This window comes from Cryptotermes secundus, unplaced genomic scaffold (genome assembly GCF_002891405.2).
Source record: "Cryptotermes secundus unplaced genomic scaffold, Csec_1.0 scaffold548, whole genome shotgun sequence".
NCBI classification, from domain to species: Eukaryota; Metazoa; Arthropoda; class Insecta; order Blattodea; family Kalotermitidae; genus Cryptotermes; species Cryptotermes secundus.
In genome coordinates, this window is record NW_019732380.1 from 3053693 (window position 1) to 3071305 (window position 17613).

A 17613-nucleotide genomic window follows, 5' to 3' on the forward strand; every position below is an offset into this window, starting at 1 on the left:
TCTGACCCATCGCTTAAATGGGATGGGTTCTCACATTATTCTACAAGTTTATATATGTATTACCAGATGTGAGAATACAGCCTGTACCCATCATAACTGTATTTGTAGTTTGCCGACTGCTATTTCAACACCAAATTTATTTTTGTCCCATGAAGTAGGAGGGAGTAGGAAATGTGTACCTCATTTTCTGCCATGATATTGTGTTTTCATTTTCAATAAAATAACTAAGAATTCAGATGTGACATCAACAATAGAAAAACTTAAAATTTTGTTGTAAAAAACTGTTCTGTTGGAGACAGGCCACCTCCATATTGGGATGGGATGGAATGTGATGCAAGGAAAGAGAAGGACAAACTGTTTCCGACATTGTATAATTTATTATCGGTCTTAAGAATATGAAAATGAATCTTTCCTTAACCTTTAACTGCCGGAGTTTTGAAACGCAGGTAAAGCTAGCTGACCGGGGTTTGATTAAATGCCCACTGCTTGCAGGGGTTTAAATCCACGTTTCTGCTCTACGTTTAAGTGCCAGTTCCACTTAAGCACTTGAGCATTGTATTCGGAATTGCTCTAATACAATTTTTATGATAAATGAATAGAATTAACTAAAAAATTCTTCACACAGCAGTTCTGCAGTATAAAAATTTTCCGCTCTTACACACAACAGTTCTGCAGCATTAAATCTTTCCTGTTTGTAACACTTGGGCATGTTAGCAGAAATCCCATGCCATAAAAGTGTGCAGGCCATAAGCCTATATATTTCTATCTTCACAAATTCTCAGCTTATTCAGGGTATTTGGTGGAAGTTGATACAAAGGAAAATTGCCTGCCCCCTACTTTCTTTGAAAAACCCTTATTGCTGCCAAACAAGCGTCCTCCATTTACTGGATCTGACGATTCTGAACAGTTTCATCCTGTGGTGCGAAACTGTCACATAGGGACTTTCGTCTTACCCTTAAGCGCAACATGCTGGAACATGCTGTAATGTGTCGCTCCCAACCACAACGCCCATTACCTCCTGCTCTGTCATCCACAATATTTCGTCTAGAGGAGGCCAATCGACATCACTGGCCGACCTTTTGTGCCATGAGAATGAAATGCCGTGTTTGTTCTGCACGTGGAAAGAGGAAACGTGTTCAGATGAAGTGCGAGAAATGTGATGTGGGACTGTGCATTCTCGGGTGCTTCAAACAGTACCATACAAAAGCAAAATTTAGTTAGACNTAGACGACGCAGGGAAGTAGCCTGTACAACCATGAAACAGATAACAACAAAAAAGGTATTGTACATTGCATTTACTGCCAAAGTAATGGGATGCTTTTAAGCCATTTAGAAAAGAACCGGGATGCCATCCTGCCCCACCTCAAGCCCTGCTCTAACCTATATTCACCTTAGATATTTCTGTCAGGGAGCTCAGCTGGGCAACTGGGGTTAGATTCCTGGCTGAGGCAAGAGTTTTTTCTCTTCATCCTAAAGTCCATCTAGACTCCTGTCCAGTGGTACCAGGATCTGTGTCTTCGGGATTAAAGCAGCAGGGTCATGTAGCTGACCGCTTGCCACTGACCATCTAGTGCCAAGGTTAAGAATGATGGAGCTATACCTCCACTCCCCCATATGGCTTCATGGCATAGTAAAGTAAAGTAAAGGTATCCTTGTAACAGGCTGTAGAGGCCCATAGGGCTGTGAGACGTCAAGGCTCCCACATTTTCTAGACAATCAGCTCACAGATGGTGGTGAGGTTGTCAGCCTTATGCACTGGCTGCCCTTTAACCCCAGGAATATTCCTGGTACTCATTTCTGTTAGAGGCTGAGTCGTCCCCAGTGCCATAGTGCAGCTGGAAGGATTAGGTAAATTGAAAAGATCCACCTCATCGGGATTTGATCTCGCAACCTTCCGGCTTGTAGCATAGTGCCTCAACCAACTTAGTGCCTAATTATATAATTAAACACACGGATAACTAGACCTTTTACATTTTTTTATATATGTCAGAATTGTACGATTAGATCTATTTTACCAAACCTATTTGCACTATGGGTGGTAATTCATTTAGTTAGGAAAGTGGTAATGGTTATCATTTTATGGGATGTATATGGGAGTCCTGGTATTATATAAGTTACATATTTGCACGTCTTCACAGCATACTTAATCTACATCCTAAGGTTAAGATTAGAAAGGCATATTTCAAAACGTTATTTTGTATTGGATGTCTGCTTAACTTGAGGTGTGTAATGTACCTTGGCAGTCTAAACTTCCATATAAGCAGTAATCTATTCTTACTGTTGTTCAAGTATGCACAAAGGATAGAAATACAACTGTGTGTCACTCTTACTTAGGCAATAAGTAGTGTGAGAAGGTTGAAATGAAAGTATTATGGTTTTTACAGCATCCAAATAGAAACATGAAAAATCTTCTGAGGTTATACCTTCTTTTATTACCATATATTTCTCTCTTCCTATTTGTAGGAATGGCAGTGGAAGATGCAGTGTCAGCAAAGCTAATATATGATGAATACAAAAAAATTAAAAAATTATAATAGTTCAAAATTTTAGTGGAACTGTATACTTTTCCACTTGATGCCACAGCTATACTGACATATTTGTATCTGTGAAGTACAATTATTTGTAATAATAATTTGGTAAACATTCAAATTACACTTGGTCATTGTTAATTTGGTATTACCGTTGCTAAGCATTGACACAGTTCTGCAGCAATAATCTATACAACCTAAGGACTGCAATTTTAATTTAGTGACCTTATTTTATATATTCTGATGACTTAGATGATCTTCATTCCTTGGATTGCATTTTCCAGTGACTGAAAAATAAAACATATCAATTACTTATTTACTTACTTATGGAGCTGAGTCCTTCTTGAGAAGCCAAATCTGCAGCTACTTAAGAATTTCCCAGAATTTTATGGAACCCGAAGATTCATTACCATGTTCACAAGAGCCCTCCAATGGGTCCTATCTGGAGCCAGATCAATCCAATCCATACCATCCTATCCTACCTCTCTCAGATCCATTTTTATATTGTCCACCCACCTATCCCTTGGTCTTCCCACCAGTATCCTATATGCATTCCTCTTCTCCCCCATTCATGCTACATGCCCTGCCCACCTCATCCTCCTCGACTTGATCATTCAAATTATACTGGGAGAAGAGTACAAGTTATGAAGCTCCTCATTATGCAGTTTTCTCCAACCTCCTGTCACTTCAATCAGTTACTATGCACGAAAAATAAAATGTAAGGACAAAAACCCGCTTCCTTTCCTGGCTACTAAAATAATTTTGTGTGTACATCTTTCATCTCAGTCATGATGACAACTGTTCTGCAAGAAATAGTTTATTATCTACTACTCCATACCATAATGTTCTAATAGTTTCCCATACTGGATTTATTGATGTACTGTAGATTTTAGTAAACAACGGGATTAAAAAACCATGGAACAGTACTTGTTGATGCTATTAGCATACCTCTGCAGCCATCCACTCAAACAGTTTAAGGCACATTTTACTTGTAGCTGGTACTACAATGCAGTGCTTTATAAAAAGGGAGCTGTGGGCCCCCAGAGGGCAATGAATCTTATTTTTGGAGCCCCAAAAATGACCTGATGGATTCAGTTTAATCCTTAAATGCCACATTAACACATTGCAGACCGGCGATTTAAATATTTAAGTCACCCTGGGGCCGCCATTATTAAACATACTATCCTAACTTGTGCACTGTTCAATTTAAAAATTAATATAAAATCTCCTAATTAATTTTATGAACTACAATTTTTGGAGAACACTTACCAATGCTCCTAGAAGTGCTTGAGGGTGTGATATTTCTGGAAACATTCCCCTTTGTGAAGTGGCATTACACAGAACTTGCAAATGTAGACATACTACTTTTTTTGTGAACTGTGCAAACATGGCATTGCCTAGAATGATGCTTCCCTGTGGAATGTTCACTCTTCACAATTTTCACGAGGGTATGTTTCCACATATCAACCGAGAGTCACCCTGGGGGTCCACATGAGGCCTGCGTGCGGTGGGAGTTGATGGGCCCAGTTGCACTAAGTCTGTGTCTGACTCTGGTTCTGCCATCACCATCTGGTCTGTAGCCCAGGCTTTGCCACATTCATCAGAAATGTTTTGTATTTCAATTTCAAATCAGGGTTTAGATTTTTGTGATTTTTTTAGATTTTTTACTGTCCCCCCAATTTTATTATCCCCATTATCATCGGAGCTAGTGTCACTTTTACTGTCTGCGGCCTCAATTCTTTGTTCTTCCCTGTCATTGCTGCTCTCTGAATCACCATGACTACGCGTCTCACAAGGCAGGCCAGCTAGCTCATCAGAGAAGAATTTGTCCTTGTCCATACCCCAACACTGACTACTGGCTGATACATACAGCTCGAAGAGCAGCAAAGCATTTTCGTTTAGAGTGGGTTAAGAACACAACGAGGTCAAGTTACTGACAAGTAAGCACACATTCCAGAGTTTTATTATGCCATTGCGTGCAACTTGGGTGATGCCAGAGCAAGGTATAGTGTTACAACCTAACGTGACCTAAAATCATGATATCATGCGACCGGTCCTCAATGTGTTAAATTACAAATCTACAAATTAATATGAGAAGTAATTCACATATTAAGTTCCATTAGTGATTACTGTTTGAAACTGCTAAATTATAATTAGTCATTTTTAGAGACTGCAGGGCCCAAAACTTGTTTATTTCACATCAAGACTACCTCAGACTAGAAACATTTTGGAACTCGTGGAACTACCTGCAAGTCCCATATAACAAGCTGACCATCCAGTCCACTTGTACTGAGGCTTGAAGCGGATCCCTTGGTTCCCTTGTAGAGACACAAGCATGTAATGGCATTCTGATGGATTGTTTCTAATGTGGTATCACTTGTTTCAATACGGGCTTGCCGGTCAAGACTCTGGAACTTACGCATGGCACTGTAATCAAATATAACTCAGTAGTAAGTTCATTCTGCACTCTTCCTGTGACAATTAAGGGTTATACTCATATATTTTGCTGTGTTACATCTCAGAGGGAATTTATAAATCGTTAGCATGAAGAAAGGAGGAGGAAGTTTTGTGGCTTACCTTTATGAAATCTCTGTTAGTTTAGAAGAAAGCAGTCTTCTGGGATTTGGCACCGTGTATATGTGGTGTCAAGCAGATTGCTTGACCGTGTCTCACGGTGTTGTCGCTTGCAGATTTACCTATACTTCTTCAACCCTGAAGATGGGGGCGATACGTTCCTCCGAAACGTCGGTTAACACCACATATACACGGTGCCAAATCCCAGAAGACTGCTTTCTTCTTAGTCACCGCCGTGAAAGCCTCAAATCTTACATTCTGTTAGTTTACTTCGTTCTCAGTTTGTAACACAGAATTTAGGCCATTTTTCTGACACAAAACAAATTCATCTAATGTAAAATGGCCATTTAAGGTTTGGGGGGGGGGGACAATGAATTTGGACACTAAACTGAAGAAAACCTTAAATGTAGCAAATTTAACACAGAGAAACTATTGATGTGGGCCCCCAACGAAACTGAACAGTCAATTAGGGGAAAAGCTTCAATGGTGGTTCCTCTGCAATAGGATAAAACTTGACTTTACATACCAAAAGAAATATATCTAAGGGGTTTCTGAAGACAGGCAAAGCAACTTTTAATTTTTCTTAATTAGTTTAGTATATTACACTCACCTCAGTCCACCAGCTTCTTTCTTTTGTGAAACGTCCAATTTGCAGTTCAGGTACAACTGTCCAGAATCATTTACAGAGTATAACATTGGACAGCAGCTGTGACCCTAAATGAAGCAAAGAGAGCTTAATAAAGAACTGACCTATCTGTATAATTCCAGACTAAAGTTTCTCTAATTCTGGACATTTTATGCTTTTTCATTAATTATTAAGTTTCAAAGGTCACAACGGCATATATTGTAACTGAAGGAGGCAGGCTTCCGATATGGAGATAGCGGTAAAGTAAGGGGCAGGTGACAACCCCCAGATTGGGGGTTGTATACAGATCTAACAATCCATCACAGCAGAAAATTAGTATGCTACAACAAACTGTCACAAAGGACAAATATCATGTTTTTGGACATTATCCATTGTCCTGTCTTTATCTAGAACATTGTACTGTTTATTTTTTGGAGTTAGTGGGAGTACAGGAGGTAAGATGGGATGGAGGTGGCATCGCACCAGCATGAGAAAATACATTCTTCTATGGAAATGGGAATGAAAATCATGAATCAGGTACAGGTTTTTTCATACACAAGAATCATATCAGCAGTTAAGAGGGTAGAGTTTGTTAGTGATAGGATATCATATATAATACTAAAAGGTCGCTGGTGTGATATCATTGTTATGAATGTTCACGCCCCAACAGAAGATAAAATTGATGACATAAAGGACAGATTCTCTGAGGAACTATAACATGTATTTGATAAATTCCCGAAGTACCCTATGAAAATTTTGTTAGGAGATTTCAATGCCAAAGTCAGGAGGGAAGACACTTTCAAACCAATGATTGGGAATGAGAGTTTGCATGAAATTAGTAATGATAACGGAGTTCGAGTAGTAAGCTTTGCCACATCAAAAAATCTTGCTGTCAAAAGTACAATGTTCCCACGTTGTAACATGCATAAATTTACATGGACATCTCCTGATGGCAAAATACACAATCAAATAGACCATATTTTGATAGATAGGAGACGGCACTCAAGTATACTTTCTGTCCGATCATTCAGGGCAGCAGATTGTGATACTGACCACTACCTGGTGGTGTCAAAGGTTAGGGAAAGGCTGGCAGTGGGCAAACGGACAACACGCGGAGTTTATGTGGAGAGGTTCAATCTTGGGAAATTGAATGAGGTAGAGGGCAAGGAGTGGTACTGTGTTGATATCTCAAATAGGTTTGCAGCTTTGGAAAACTTGGAAACCGAGGTGGATGTTAAGAAAGTTTGGGGAAACTATTAGAGAGAATATAAAAATGTCTGCCAAAGAGAGTCTAGGTTATTATGAACCAAAGAAGTTAAGCCATGGTTCGATGAAGGATGCCAAAATTATTAGATCAAAGAATGCAATCCAAATTGCAATGGTTACAGGATCCAAGCAAGTTAAATAGGGATAATCTGAACAATATAAGACGTGAAACCAGCAGGCATTTCAGGAACAAAAAGATGGAATATCTGAAAGACGAAATTGATGAGCTTGCAATGAACAGTAAGTACAAGAACATTAGCGACTTGTATAGAGGAATAAATGACTTAAGAGGTGTTAACAACCTAGCAGTAACTTAGTGAACAATGAGAATGGTGATCTGCTTGCAGATTCCCACAATATTTTGAATAGGTGGAGGAACTACTTCTCTCAGTTATTGTATGTACATAGGGTCAGTGATGTTAAGCAGACAGAAATCCATACAGCTGAGCTGTTAGTACCTGATCCTAGCCCTTTTGAGGTTGAAAGTGCTATTGCAAAATTGAAACGTTACAAATCGCCAGGTAGTGATCAAATTCCGGCAGAACTTATTCAAGCAGAAGGCAAAATATTACATTCTAAGATCCACAATCTAAGTACTTCTATTTGGCATAAGGAAAAATTGCCTGATCAGTGGAAGGAGTCTATTATTGTACCAGTTCACAAGAAGGGCGATAAAAGTGACTGTAGTAATTATCGGGGGATATCTGCTATCAACTTCATACAAAATTTTATCCACTATTTGTCTCTCAAGGTTATGTCCATATATACAGGGTGTCCCAGGAGGAATGGACCAAACTTCGGGAGGGTGTTCCTTATGTTAAAGTATGCCGATATAACCCAAAACACCTATGTCCAAAGTTGAACGGTTACGGAGATAATGGCCCAAGAAAAGTGTGGTCTTCTGGCAGGTCCACGCACTGTACCTCTCAGCTGAGAGGCCTTATCTATGTTTGTCCTTGAGTGCGATGATTCACCGTAGCCGTGCTTATGTAGTTGGCCTTATCAGAACGCGCAGTCAGCACATTAAGTCAGCGCTTGCCATTCATGTGTCATGTATAGTGCTTGGAAACCCTAAGGACAATTATGACATGGCGAGCGAGTATTTTGTACTTCAATTTTATGGCTTCATGTCACTCACAAGTTAGTTTGATGTTACGTACATTATTAACATTACAGAATCCACATATTCCTGCCAGTTTTAATATGTATTTTGTAATCAACAAGCGTGCAACGCCGGTCAAAGTTTGACACTTCTCTGGCCATTATCTCAGTAACCGTTCAACTTAGGACATAGGTGTTTTGGGTTATATCGGCATACTTTAACATAAGGAATACCCTCCCGGAGTTTGGTCCATTCCTCCTGGGACACCCTGTATATGAAATTATGTGGGATTATCAGTGTGGGTTTCGACGTAACGGATCAACTACAGATCAGATCTTTTACACTCATCAGATATTGGAGAAAAAATGGGAGTACAGTGAGACAGTACACCAGCTATTTATAGACTTCAAGAAAGCCTGTGATTCAGTTGGGAGGGAAGTATTGTACAATATTCTGACAAGAGTTCGGGATACCCATGAAACTAGTTAGGTTGATTAAAATGTGTNGAAATTATGTGGGATTATCAGTGTGGGTTTCGACGTAACGGATCAACTACAGATCAGATCTTTTACACTCATCAGATATTGGAGAAAAAATGGGAGTACAGTGAGACAGTACACCAGCTATTTATAGACTTCAAGAAAGCCTGTGATTCAGTTGGGAGGGAAGTATTGTACAATATTCTGACAAGAGTTCGGGATACCCATGAAACTAGTTAGGTTGATTAAAATGTGTTTAAATGAAACGTATAGTAAAGTCCGTGTATGTAAACATTTGTCTGATAAATTTCCTATCCAGAATGGTCTAAAACAAGGAGATGCTTTATCGTCACTCCTTTTCAACTTTGCCTTAGAATATGCAAGTAGGAAGGTCCAGGGAAACCAGGTGGGACTGAAATTAAACGGGACACATCAGCTGTTGGTCTATGCCGATGATGTGAATCTACTGGGTGATAATGTAGATACCATAAAGAAAAACACACAAACTTTAATTGACGCAAGTAAAGAGGTTGGTCTAGAAGTAAACACAGAGAAAACTAAGTATATGTTACTGTCTTGTCACCAAAATGCAGGGCAAAATCATGATGCTTTCCAAATACTCACCGCTGCAACCAATGAATTTGGGCCAACCCAGACACAACTTAGGAATGGAAGGAACTCAGTACGTAACTTGCTCACAGCCATCTGTCGAGTTGCATCAGCAACAGAAACAGAAGAATCATGTCCCACCCAGCACACACGATTCCCATCTCCAGAGAATGCAACACTATGTACCCAACCACCTATGGATTGATCACATTAACTTATAATGCCTTCTATGTACATTATCAGCTGTTCTTAATAGTTCATACAACATTAGAACTGTTACTTTATGCTGCATTACCTCATGAACCTTTCCCTTCTCTTACTGTGTCGCCATAAGGGGAGAAAAGGACTCTTTTTAAGGGTCTGTGTGAAAACTAATCATCACTTTATTACTGTATAAAATGGAAGAGATTACAATGAAACTTACTCTTATTTGGGATACCCAAATCTGAGACAATACTACACTGTTTAATTTTTTCTTTTTAATTTTCCCTGACCAGATGAATAAATGTGTAATTACTGATATTTTTATTAGGATTATCATATAGTGGGGACCGCCTCTGTGGTCTAGTGGACAGAGTTCCTGTCCTAGGTTCGATTCCCGGCGCTACCAGATTTTCTGAGAAGTAGTGGGTCTGGAACGGGATCCACTCAGCCTCATTGAGGATATCTGAGGAGCTATTTGAAGGAAATTGCTGCTCCGGTTTAGAAAACCGAGATTACCGACCATGGGGATCCGCTGCGCTGACCACGTGACACCCTCTATCCTCTAAAGTTGGCACTAACTTTGCCAACAAGTGGCTGTTGCTCTGTCGGTATAGTTCGCTTGGGGACTACAGGCCACAAAGTTTTTATCATAGTATAATTATTATGGTAATATTCTTCACTGATGTAAGTGTACAAAATAGGAAATCAAATACATATAAATTATACAGTTATTTATATTAAAAACCTTCTTAAGTTCAGTAATTTATTTCATCGTTCTATTCAATACAGCTTTACCAACAATATTTAATATTTTCAATCTTTCAATCTTCTGAGCCCAACTAACAGTACATTACTAGGAAAAACTAATGAAGTCAAACTTCTTACATGGGTTTAATTATATGCATAACTCTAACTATGCAAACAGAACCAAAATATTTATGGTATAAACAATTTTAAAATACATGGGGATTGTCATAATTTTTAAAATAATATCAATATCTCTCACCTCCACCTGATGAGTTGGGGAACTCTGCCAATAACTGGCCCAAAGACATTTTCATTCCCCACGGTGAAGGCTGAGGCATTTCTTCTATATCCTTTATAAATGCAGAAAACACCCGTACCTAGAAAAATATTAATAATTTTCTATTCTTTTTTCAAACTTAACACTTATATTTCCTCATATAATGCATGCCCTGAGAATGGTATTATTTAAATCACTGCAAACATAAATTGCAGGAATGGAAAGACTCTTAAGCAAAGCATCTACATAGATGGAGCAAAATACTCTGAAGATGCAAGCAGTACATTCATACAAATTATAATGAATGATCTACCACAGTATACAGTTTCACTTCTCAGAAGACAAGAAATCCTGTACTTTTCTTTCTCTCATAAGGTATCTACTATGCAAACTGACACATATGAAAATATGTTTCATCTACAATTATACAGGGTTATTCATAAGTCTGTGAAACATTTTGAAAATTTACAATAAATAGACTATGCAATGGATATCAAATTTTGTTATGCTGAAATAGAGATAAACTCACAAAGCTTTTTTATATAGTTCACAAATGCTCAATGTGTCCACCACTGCTGATATGGCGGACATCTATGCGATAATCCATTGTCCCACACCTGTGTCAGCATATCACGGTTGACCAGAGCCACAGCAGCGGTGATATGGTTGCAAAGATCCCTGAGATTAGCAGGCAATGGAGGCCTTTAAAAAAACTTGGAGAGATTCATTCTCTATTGGCGTAAGAATTACCATGATCCAATGCATAGTTTATTTGTTGTGAATTTTTAAATGTTTCACGGACTTATGAATAACCCTGTATATATGAAAAATGTATTAACTTTACTCATTTGTCTCTCTATATTTTAACTCTTTCCTACAGTAGCTTCCATTCTGGCAAGTCTAGAATACATAGCAAATCAAAAGTCAGTTTAAGCCCACAGATTAAAGTGGCAGTCTAAACAGGCCGTAGTCATTAGAAGTACTATTTTATGCCTCTATTTCAATGAGAGTTCTCAGACAAAAAAAAAATTACCTTAAAATCAGCAGAGCCTGCAACAAGCAAGACATTATTTGGATGCCAGTCAATTGAAGTGATTGTTGAGCGAATGGGTTTCTTTATGTGTTTTGATACCCACCAGTCATTCTCACTTTCAAAATAGCAAACCGAGATCAGTCTAGCTCCAGAACCCACAGCAAATTTGTTCTCTGGTAAAGAATAAACAATGAAGCAAAATATTAGCTGGCATCAAAATTGTAGACATTTTTGTACATGTAGATTCTAAAGGGTTCTGAAGATGGTGGATGACGCACAGAATTTATGAAATGAAGGGAAGTGGCTTAGAATTAGTGCAGACTGATGTGAAAAGGAAAACCAACCAAAAGTGTTTCAGAATTCTTACTTAACCTATGACTTCCATACAGGAAGTAGAAATGCAAACTGTGGTTCTTCATTCACAAAATACTCAAGAACCCATCAAAAGAGCATCAAAATACATGTGAGAAAAGCAGGGGACAGAGATAACCCAGTAAGCAGGCAGGTTTCTGGTGTTGATAAAATGAGTGTTATATGTGTCTTGTCTGTGGACAAGGTAATGTCTTCTCTTCATTACTACCCAAAAGCCAAATTTTTACCTTACCACTTACCAAGTGGAGACCACTTCACACAAGTTGCTGCACGATTGATACGAAGCAGAACCAATGTTGGCTTCCATTTTCCGTCATCTCCTTGAGTCCACACATAAGCATTACGATCCTGGAATAAGATGCAAAATAAGTCTAATTAACATGGGAATTAAAATACATAACAGGTTGCCCCCTGAATTAAAGAGAATAGAAAATTTTAAAGTTTTTAAAAATAAATTGAAAAGTTATTTATTACAAAACTGCTTTTATTCTCTGAAAGTTTTTTTAGTAACAATGATGGATGGTAGTCTAGTGGCTCAGGTTGGTTTTGATGTTGTGTGGATGTATATAGATGGTATATAAGCGTAGGTGTTGCTTTATATTGAATTATTGGGGGATGTCATCCAAGGCTGCTAGCTTCAGCAGGGGGACGATGATCCTAAGATGACTGTATTGTTCTTAGTCTTGTGTATCATTTTGTACATTTTTAAGAGTAGTTGACTTGTAGTGTTTTTGATGGTTTAAACTGACTTCTCCAATTATACTTGTTTAACAGTTTATGGATGTAAATGAATTATGAATTAACAGCACTGAACATTTCTGACTGGACAGTCTTCCAGGAATTCACATGCTTTGGTAAACTCCCAAAATGATTAAGCTGGATTCAGAGTTCCTGCACAATTGATGGATGCTTCCAAGATGATAACTGTGCCACTCTTACTGAACTATAAGACAACAGCAGGTTTCAAGGGAAAATATTAGTGATACTTGTCAAGATGAGATTCTTACATATACTTTCATTATTTGTGATTTATTTAACGATGCTGTCTGCATCTCAGACTATACAGTGTTGAATGATATGATGACTTAATTAATGAGCTGGAAAGGCTGCAGAATGAAGCTGTTGTGGCTTAATTTGAGAACTACCTGGAAGAACTGAGGAAAACCAAAACATCTCAGTTAGGAGAGGTGGAACCCTGGCCAAGATCTGTCACCCACAAATACACACCAAAAGCATCACAAATTTGGAAAATCTATTTGGTTTTTTGGTACAATATTGACATAAGCAATGTTTTTTTTTACTCAATCATCTGTTAAACACTTTCATTCACAGCAACTCTGTTTCTGGCTTACAAATTACATGGTGTCATATTCCAGGAGACTGTAACCTGACTGCTTGCCATCATGAGAACCTTTTTTTTTTTTTTAAATTTGCTTAGTGGGGGGCAGAGTCCAACTGGGTCCACTCAGCACGGTAGCCACTGATTGGCCTACTGTAGCCTGCCCTGGGTGATTATGATGGAGAATTTGATGGAATAAAGATCGGCAGGGGAAACCATATTACTCGGAGAAAACCCGCTCCAGTGCCACTTCGTCCACCACAAATCCCACTTGACCATACCTGGGATTGAACACAGGCCGCCACGGTGGGAAGCCAGTGACTAACCGCTTGAGCTATGGCGATGCCTATCATGAGAACCTTACATAATTGTTGGTCTCTTTAGCGTACTGATAGCCAATAATTTAAACATTTAAAGGAATCTGCATATCAAATGTTGTAGCCATTCATATGCACAAGCTACTTACCCACCCGCCATGCCCACTGGACTTGGTGGCAGAGAAAGATACACAGGTGGTCACACAATCAATTTTACTGATTAATTAGGTTAGTGAGTTTAAGGGGAGACTAGTGAAGACGACAACACACAAGCAAGGGCCATATTACAGATTGCAGACGTAGCAAAACAACTGGTTAACAAACAGAAAAACAAGCTGCAAAAACAAACCTGAAATAATCACATAGCTCTAAACAAGTGGACGACGCCCCTTATGAAGTGGAATAGGATTTTACAAAAATAATGAAAAATTTAATAGACAATTTTAATGGATTTTAATTAATTATTTTAATGTTATTTTTAAGGCGACTGCAGCGTGTGGTTTTGGCTCACATCAGAGCAGTGTAACAGTTTTGATACATTAAGACACCTGAAGATGGCCATCTATGGCTGAAACATGTTGTGTTAAGTGTTATGTGGTGAGTAAACAATTGTGGCGTTACTGACAGACTGTGGATACACAGATGTTTTAATTAAGAGGAGGTTCTTGTAGGTAATAAAGGTAGGCCTGAGCGCCAGAGATTGGGTAACCTCGTGAAGTAGACTAATTTCAGATAGCGTCCTCCTAACCGGTGAATTTAGTGGGTGAGAGGATGATGTGGTTGGATGAGCTCAGCTTAGAAGAACGATGACAACTCCATCCAAGGTTGGTTAAAGGCTATAACTTCAGTGGCCTGATGCTGCTGTTGGCTCTGAATGATCACATTTGTTACAACAAAGATGTACTTTATTGGAATTCCAGCTCATACAGGTATACCATACACTTTCATACACTAAACTGGTATTGAAGGGAGACGTAACACACTTTCATAACCCCAAAATTTAACTTTTTGAAAATGTTTCATCACTTAATCATTTGGTTCAGAATGAACTGCTGGAAGTCGGCAGCGAATGAGCCTTGTCCAAGTTCTGAGTCTGTAATATATAGTTGGTTTAATTCAGAAAAGGGGCACGTTTCAAACCCCAACTAAGTCAAAAACTCAAGTTCCCAACAAACTTGTGTCTTCCCTTGAGTAATTTCAACCTGAAGGAAAATGTGAAAAAACAAATGCATGCACCTTATTGGTCACTTCGAACTGAACCATTTACAAATTATGAGGCAAACTGAGATAACAAATTACAAAAGTTACCCCTGTGATGTCTCTGTATAAGATTAGTTGCAATCCCTTAGTGTCACACACTCAACTTCTGTCATCAGAATAACCCCCAAAACTGTGTTGCATCTGTTAAGTTTCAACTAAATGCAAAACAATACAGTAAATTCACAGAAACAAACATTCAGTATCAAAATTTGTATAATAAAGTAAAAGCAAAGCTATCCCTGTACCAGACCATGAAGGCTCATAGGGTTGTGAGACGTTGAGGGTCCTACATTATCTAGACAATCGGCTCAAAGATGGCGGTAAGGTTGTTAGCCTTATGCGCCGGCCGCGCTTTACTCCCCAGGACAATTATTTAGTTAATTCCTTGTACTCATTTCTGTTAGAGGCTGAGTTGACCCCATGGCCATAGTGTGGCTGGAAGGATTAGGGCAGTTGAAAAAATCCAATGACCTCATCGGGAGTTGAACCCACAGCCTTCCAGCTTGTAGCATAGCCCCTCAACAAACTGCACTGCCATGTGCCCCCAAAATTTGTATAATAATATGCAAAATTGATGTTATAATTAATAAATCAATTAGTAATAACTAATTAGGACAGTTACAGCTATCTTATGCTTTCACATGGTCTTCCATGATCATACCATGATTTATTAAACTTCTTTTAATAGATACAATTATTAAAAACACATTTAAAAGTCTGTACCAAAAATTGAATCCCAGACCTCTAAAATAAGTAGTGTTGCAACAGTAACAGCAATAGTAATAGCAGCAGCAGTAAGCACACTGTAAAACTACGAAATCCAATATCTAATTATGCCTAAATTTAAACTTATTGGTGACTAAATTAACAATGATGTATCAGCTGATATACTATGTGAACTTGTACTGAAAAATTATGACTATGCACAGTTGTGTTAATATTAAAATTATCCTTTCATTTGTGTATGGTGTGGACAGCAATGGACATTTATACCCATATTCACATTTCGAAATCATTACAGAGGAAGGAAAATGTCCCAAAGTTATGATAATGTGAAGAAGATTAATAATACAGAGAAATATAATACAAATGACAGCTATGTTTTTAATTTTTGATGTAGAAATTCTATTCCTATATATTATTATATAAAGCAAAATGAATTACGTAATTTTCCTCAGAAAATCTATACTATTNTTCAAGTCTAAAGTGAGGAACATTTCTTTATGAATAAAAGTACTAAAAATTCCTGACAGAAGAAGTAATATCTGGCAGCTAACTTCTGCAGTGTGTTATGTTCCATAATTTCAATCCTAAAGTCCAGTATTCATCCCTGTTACAGGATGTATTTATATAGTACACAATTATATCAGTTTAATAAAAATTTGCTCAATTACTTAAGTCATTCTAACAGGTTCCTTTGATATCATTCAACTTACTACAGCACATGTAACAATCCGATTAGTCTTCAGTGCCCAGTCAATGCCTGTGACACGTAACTCATGCTGGTTAAGAACATCTACAAGTTTCCAGTCACTATCAGCTCGCTGATAGATGTGAACTTCATGGTTATTAGGAGACAAAGCAACCTCTGGAAGGATATAAACAAAATTAAAAACCTTCAAAATCATAATAAACAAGGTTACCAACTTTCAAACCTGAGAAGTTAGGACATTAAACATAAAATAAATTTTCCTTTTCCCACTTTAAAATTTTTAATCACTGCTAGTGACATCACTGAAAAACAATGCTACGAAAAAGACCAAAGCATATTTTCAAAGTACTTTTTCAGCATTCACTTGGAGGGCCAACACAAAGCATGTTAAGACATGTGGTCTCTAGCCAGAAAACTGAACTGAATAACTCCAAAATATGAAGCAGCAATACCAACCATTCAACTTCTCACTTTATCACCTGCAGGAATAGAGCAGATATTGAATATATACATGGAAGTCACTAGCAATCAGAATGCCTAACTACAGGCAGCAGAACTTTTTTTAAGATGAATTAGTCAGGCAAGCATAAGCAACCCACTTGAAAAGAATATTCATACTCTCAGACCTTTAATCTGTGACCACATATTTGTCAAATGTTGGCAATTAAAGCCTCAAAGTAAAGGTTGGTTATGCCACATGCCAGGGTTATCGAGACAGATCTCGGTTGGTCTGCAGCTCATTTAACAACTGTAATATTATTTGCCGTAAAAAGGAAGTAAATGAAAGGTAATGGCATCAGACAGATTTACATTTTTAATTATTTACTATATCATCAAGAAACTAAAATTATAAATTTTACAATATTTTTTTTTACTTTTGGGTTCCCCTCTGTCCTTCCAACACACAGAGCTTACACGACCCTCTTCCACAACTGTAATTAAAGATGCACCTCCTACATTTTGGTGACTTAACTTACGGGTTCGATCTCTGTTCCATGCGTGACAAGTGATTGGGTTCACGCCAAAACTATGTCTCTCAGCCATTCTGCTATTCTGAAAATCAAAAAACGTAAATTACCCGAGGCGTTAACGCCCAAATGAATCACTTTCTTATAACAGGCCTAAAAATATACATAATTTGGTACGAAGAGGCATATATGGAAATAATTACAAACATTAATAAGCCCTACCTTATTACTACCCGGAAAATCGTGGACTCTGGTCCGTCTACACGAAGTTTCCCTTCACCGCACTCCTGTGCTGCTGACCGCTACTGACTTCGGCAAATTAGTAACCCGTATGACCCGTACGACCCGTACTGCCCGTAGTCGCCACGGTCACCACCTTAAGACGCCTAATACAAAAGAAACTGCTTAGACAACTTAGCACACTGAGCACCAGTTTGAAACACACTCACTTAATCGATGAGTGCATGAAAGGGACCAGACG

General features: G+C 38.2%; 2 protein-coding genes across 4 annotated transcripts in view; one reads left to right on the plus strand and one right to left on the minus strand.

Moving 5' to 3' along the window:
* Positions 1 to 2550, plus strand: part of LOC111867600 (ketimine reductase mu-crystallin) — a 13385-nt gene extending 10835 nt beyond the window's left edge. For all 3 annotated transcript variants that reach the window (XM_023857593.2, XM_023857591.2, XM_023857592.2), the window contains one exon: positions 2464 to 2550. In XM_023857593.2, coding sequence (XP_023713361.1) covers positions 2464 to 2534 — 71 coding nt within the window. In that variant the 3' untranslated portion in view covers positions 2535 to 2550. The remainder of the gene's footprint in view (positions 1 to 2463) is intronic.
* Positions 2439 to 17596, minus strand: LOC111867599 (actin-related protein 2/3 complex subunit 1A-B). The gene is made up of 10 exons (XM_023857590.2): positions 17355 to 17596; positions 17142 to 17217; positions 16169 to 16320; positions 12056 to 12164; positions 11445 to 11617; positions 10394 to 10511; positions 9199 to 9377; positions 5713 to 5816; positions 4775 to 4955; positions 2439 to 2815 (listed from the first exon to the last, which is right to left on the minus strand). The coding sequence occupies exons 2-10, from the start codon at positions 17206 to 17208 to the stop codon at positions 2777 to 2779; spliced, it is 1122 nt and encodes a 373-aa protein (XP_023713358.1). The 5' UTR covers positions 17209 to 17217; positions 17355 to 17596; the 3' UTR covers positions 2439 to 2776.
* Between the last annotated feature and the right edge of the window lie 17 nt (positions 17597 to 17613).